The sequence below is a fragment of the Quercus robur genome, chromosome 12 (genome assembly GCF_932294415.1).
Source record: "Quercus robur chromosome 12, dhQueRobu3.1, whole genome shotgun sequence".
NCBI lineage: Eukaryota > Viridiplantae > Streptophyta > Magnoliopsida > Fagales > Fagaceae > Quercus > Quercus robur.
In genome coordinates, this window is record NC_065545.1 from 19,336,993 (window position 1) to 19,342,456 (window position 5,464).

General features: G+C 39.3%; 1 protein-coding gene across 1 annotated transcript; it reads right to left on the reverse strand.

The window, feature by feature from the left end:
• Window positions 1–1,087: 1,087 nt before the first annotated feature.
• On the reverse strand, window positions 1,088–5,246 carry LOC126710060 (putative E3 ubiquitin-protein ligase RF298). The gene is made up of 4 exons (XM_050410443.1): window positions 5,151–5,246; window positions 4,668–4,710; window positions 2,394–4,411; window positions 1,088–1,704 (listed from the first exon to the last, which is right to left on the reverse strand). Exons 3-4 carry the CDS (start codon window positions 4,404–4,406, stop codon window positions 1,213–1,215), a joined length of 2,505 nt encoding a protein of 834 aa, XP_050266400.1. The 5' UTR covers window positions 4,407–4,411; window positions 4,668–4,710; window positions 5,151–5,246; the 3' UTR covers window positions 1,088–1,212.
• Window positions 5,247–5,464: the final 218 nt, after the last annotated feature.

Genomic DNA, 5,464 nt, shown 5'->3' on the forward strand with positions numbered 1-5,464 from the left:
AACTAAAATTTTGTTTTTAATAATTCTATAATTGGATAAAAAGAATTTGATTTGAACCATAAACGTTTCAATTGAAAACATCAAAAGGTCTTAGTTGAGCTTATAGCTCTTGGCCAAAATAACCAACTATCATAATGGATAAGCAATAGCAATTTCTTGTGATTGTACTGGGTAAGGCTAGTTTGGGCTATAGAAGAAAAGGACGTATCAATGACAAAAGCTCAGCTTAATGAGCCCAAATTAACGAGAAATGGCAGCAAAGTAAGGATCTTGTTGGACCTAGGCAAAAGCTCAAACAAACTAAGACACCTACTGAAACCAATAATCAAGCCTGATAATTACCAGAGCAAGCTCCAATCTATCTTGATTGAATTTTGTCCTTTGAATTGTGTTTCATCATAATCTCCTTTCTGGACTAGGCCATCCAAACTGCTTTTCTACGAGGAAACTTTCTTGGTTTCTTTACTCTTCCTTGTTAATGCATTATGCAATAGTACTACAAATGCTTCATGTTGCCCTTTTCTTTCCCCTTCCATGAGATTGGCAAAAAACATAATATAACCTGAAGAGGTGCATTGTAGCTAAAATGAAACAAGCTTGCTTTGAAATGTTAATGAATTTAAAGGTAGATTTTCTGCCACAAGGTGATCTTTGAAGCCAATATAGAGATTCCTTAGCAATATGAGGAAGAGCATGAGAATTTAACTTTGTTGTAGATGCCTGAGAATTTCTTAGGTAACAAACTAGGAGCTTATGGTCAGGCATGCACTCCTTACCTACCACTATAAGCTATCATAATTCAGAGAAAAGAAAAAACAAGTAACCTAATTTACAAGGATGGATGATTTTAGTGTTGAAATATCAGAGCAATATTTTTAATAATAATAATACTAAAGAAGAAGAAGAAGGTGGATTTCATTTCTATTAAAAGCTTTAGCTTGCTTTACAATGTTAAATTTGACTCTATGAACTACTTTTTTCCTTTCTGTTTTTTCTTTTTCTTTCTATTTTTGTTTGTTTTGGGTTTTGCTGCTCTTTTTTTTTTTTGGTATGAACTATGAAAAACCCAAAAAGGAACACAATAAAGAAAAGGAAGGGGAAGGGGATCCATATTGATCTGAAATGATTCGAAATGGAATCTCTTTAGAGGATCCATTTACAAATCATTACTACAATTCTCCATTCTCCATTCCTGCTAAAGGTGTCCAGCCGCTATGGACAAGCAAAACGCGCATTAAACCTCAACATAATTGGGGCTCTGCAGGCAGGGCATTCCATCATCCCTTTTTTCTCATGGAGCTCATTGCATTTTGCACAGAGAAGCTGGTGTGCACATGGAAGGAAAAGCACTGTCTTTTCCTCTGATAGGCACATGGCACACTCCCGCTCCAGTTTTAAGCCTTGAGGATTCTGGTTGCGCTGCATAGCTTGGACACCTGAGCTGCCTGTTGAGGAGGAACTTGCTTCAGTGCCACTCCGAAGTGCTGCTATTGCAGAAGAGTCAGCCTCCATTTTCATTTCGGAAAGCTTCTGCTCAAGCTTTTTAATTTCTTCTTTATATTTCTGCACTTCACTTTCTGCTTTCTGTTTGATAATTTCCTCCTCTGCTTTTGCTTGAGCTTCAAGTCGTTCCCTTTCCTGTCTTATGGAGGCAGCCTGGGCAAGTAGGTTTTCCTTCTCCATCCTCTCTTGTTTCCATCGGGTCTGCAATATTATTAACTACTACTAGTGAAGAAGTTCCAGGCAATTAAAACCATAAAAATCATTTGTCTACAACATAGACACATTAGCACATGAAAAGAAAGCACAGAAGTTTTCAGATCTTCTCTATAGTTTGAATAGTTAAAAAATGGCCTTATGAAATTAAATGGTAAGGATGGCTTAGGGATGGCATACAATGGAGCTTTTACATGCATAGTGAGCCAAGCCCATGTCAAAATGCAATCTGACTGACTAATTTTACCAACTTCAACACTGATTTATTTGGAGTTTTGTTCCTTCCCTTCTTTAAACATTGGGGCCACATAAACCAATCAAGTTGATTTGATGACAAAGAGAACTCCTGATGTGTTAACAATAGCATTTGGTCATGCAGTTACTGTAGTGTAAGTCTTGCGATAGGAACTGCAGGGAATTTTGCAGATGTATTTTGCTGGGAAGCAACAAAGGTTATGAAGTGTTTATAGTATGTGTCGTGTGTTCTCTTGGTGCCTTTCAATTCTATGACCTACCTAGTATGTTTGAAAGAGACAAAGTGTGACTTGGTGCCAATGCAAGCCAAATATTTTTGAGTATACAATAACCATATTTGCATGTGATATCCATGAGTTCACCACTGCTGTAATACACACACACACACACACACATAACAGATAAATAGTACATGAGCAAACCTCAGTTTTGTCGTAGAGATTCTTAGCCTTGCCCGATTCCTTTTGCAACTTAGCTACCATTTCCTTCTTTGTCCCAAGCTCTTCCTGCAATGCTGCCTTTTGCCCCTCCCATGACTGGACCTTTTTCAAAGTCAGCTGCTCCCTCTCCACTGTTTCTTGATAACTTGCAGCTGACTCTGAAGCCCGTAATTTTGCAGCCTCTAACTCCTCCTTCAGCACTGAATTTTGCACCTCAAGCCTGCGAAGAGTAGAATCTGCTATCTCAACCTCAGCAGTGGCATTACCCAAGGCATTTTCCATCTCAGACAGCCTCTTAGTTGTGTTCTCCTCTAAGATTTTCTTCTCCTTTTTCTTCTCTTCAGCTTCTTCCTTCTCTAGTCTCAATGCTTTAAGCTCAGCCTGATCCTTGCCAAGCCTATGAGCAGCCTGCATAACCTTCTGATTGGCCCATTCAGTCCAACATTGCAGCTCATCCTGTAGTTCTTGCAGCCGTGGAACCAGTTTCAAAACCAGTTCATCCTTCTCATCTTGCGGTACATACTTTCCCAGAGACTTGTCATATGGAATTCCAGCATAGTAATCAGGAATCTGAGGAGCCTTAGGGGTGTTGACCTGGGCCTTTGGGTTGGATTTCATCTCAGCTGTAGACGATGTAGATGTGGGAGCATTTTCTGTTGCACCTAAAGTAGATGGAATCTTGCTAACAGGAAGACTTCCATCTGCTAAAGGGACTTCAGCTCCAACTTCTGTACCTCTCTTTGAGACAACATTTTTCATCTGTACACCAGCAAGTTCAGATGGTGGTTTCAGTCTTTTTTCCAAAACAAAACCACCAAAGCTAGAGTGTTTCCCAGGTCTAAAACTCCCTTTTGACCCACAAGTCTTGTAACTTTTATCCATATGAATGCACTTGTGCCGAAGTGCTGCAAGTTCTTTCTTGGTCCGCCCCTTGCGACCAGCTCCTGATTTTTCTTCACAGGTACAACTTTGTTCAGTAGGCTGGACACATTCTTCAGTGGTACCAAAAGATTTCTCTACAGTGAATGACAATGAAACTGTACTCTCTTTTTCTGGAGCTACCCTTTCCGAAGCAAGATCTTTAGGGTTGGGTAAATTCGAGAAACTTCCAAATTTGACTGTTTTAGGCAGAGGATTTTGAGCATTAAGGAGTGAAGGCTTCGGGAAATTTGGTTCTTTGGGATTTGGGAGGGTGGTTCCAGAGCTTTGTGCCTTGGATTTGAATTGGGGAATAGAGGAACTAGAGGAGCTCTCTCCTGAAACATCTTTACGACCAGAACCACTAAAAGGATCTCCTTCTAGTGCAATAGCCTGTGGAACGTTCAAGTCACATATCAACAATAACCACATTGCTTCCACAGCAGATAAGGATGGCCTAACCTCCCTAAGCACACCGACTATTTCCAACACCGTGTACTCAACCAGCTGCTGTAAGTCATCAAACATGTTGTCTCTTGAAGCACCGGTATCTTTCCCTTGCTCCAAAAAATAGAGAGTATCTTTCACGATATTCATCACAGGGGCTTTACCTTCAAAATAAAGGCCACCCCTCGAAACGACCTTTTCAGCAACCTCCTCACTATACCCAAGTTCAACAAGCTTCTCTATTGCATTTTGGAAAACATCTTGCAAGTTAGACAACAAAATTTTTTCAAGCTGACATGCAAGAGGATCATCCTCCCAGTCAAAAGGATCAGATGCTTCCGTTTCTGGTCCCTCTTTAGGCTGATCCAAGCCCACCTCCAATTTGACTTCACATGGAGAGCTTTGAGATATCTCGGGAGAGAACTCATACCTAGGGAACTCAGTCAAGGACAGGGGGGCATTAACTGGGTTCCGTATAGAAGGATCTCCTAATTTTCTCTTGTTTTTTCCTTTATCCTTGGGTGAGACAGATACAGACCCTTTCTTACTACCTTTCTTCCTACCAATATCAGTAACTTCATCCATTTCTTGAACAACAAGAGTCAAGTCACCAGTTGAATCTACAGACATAAAGCCTATATATTCCAAAAAATCAAAAAGAACAAAATTAAAGAATATGCATATAGAAATTTTGTTTAAATCACAAATGAGCAGCAAAATTCTCAAACAATCCACTGAAAAATTAGTGAATATCGAGCCCGTGTATTCAGTACAATGCAGATCAAACTCTTCAATTCAGTAATGCTCAATTCCCAACAAAAAGATAATCAAACAACAAGAATGTCAAGAATAACAAGAACAGCAAGAATAACAAGAAAAAAAAAACCATACCTTTGTTACTGAGTGAGAGCAAATGGGCAAAAGAAGCTGTCTCCTGTATCAAAGAACTCAAACTGATCAAAACAAGACCTATCCAGGAACCAAGAACTCAAAAAAGATACTGAGTCTGAACAAACCACAAGGCTAGATAACAAAACTCAAGCACAAACAGGTTCTGAGCACAACCGGGCTATATAGACCAGCAAGTAACGCATGCACCCAGATAACACCAAATACCATAACACCACCAAACACCCATTACACAAAAGGCAACCAAGAGGCATCAAAATACAATGCCCAGTTCGAAAACCCACCAAAATCTATCCTAACAATCACAACAAAATTTGAATATAGAGCCCAAAAAACAAACAAAAAAACAAGAACCCAATAGAGTAAAATACACAAGTTTTCATACCCTTTAAGAATGTAACGTATAAGCTTAAACGCTGAGGTTCAATATGACACCAATAACAAAAGCACTGGCACGTTACTTACATGGAGAAACTAAGCGGCATTGGGCACCATTTGATTGGCCATATCAAAGCAAATATGCAAAGCTTTTGTTTTTTCACTACCAACTGTGTGTGTCACTGTTGTTGCTTTCATTCAGAATGGTTTGGTTTATCATTTATATATATGGCCCAATTCAGCTTATATGGTAGGCCCTAACCGTGTCTAGGCCCACCATGCAGCCATGTGTATGGCATTGACTCAAAAATGAGTAATGAACCTTCTATGTTTTTTTGTAAGCAATAATGATAATGAACCTTCTCAGATTATGTTTTTGATTACAAAGATGTGAAATTTAA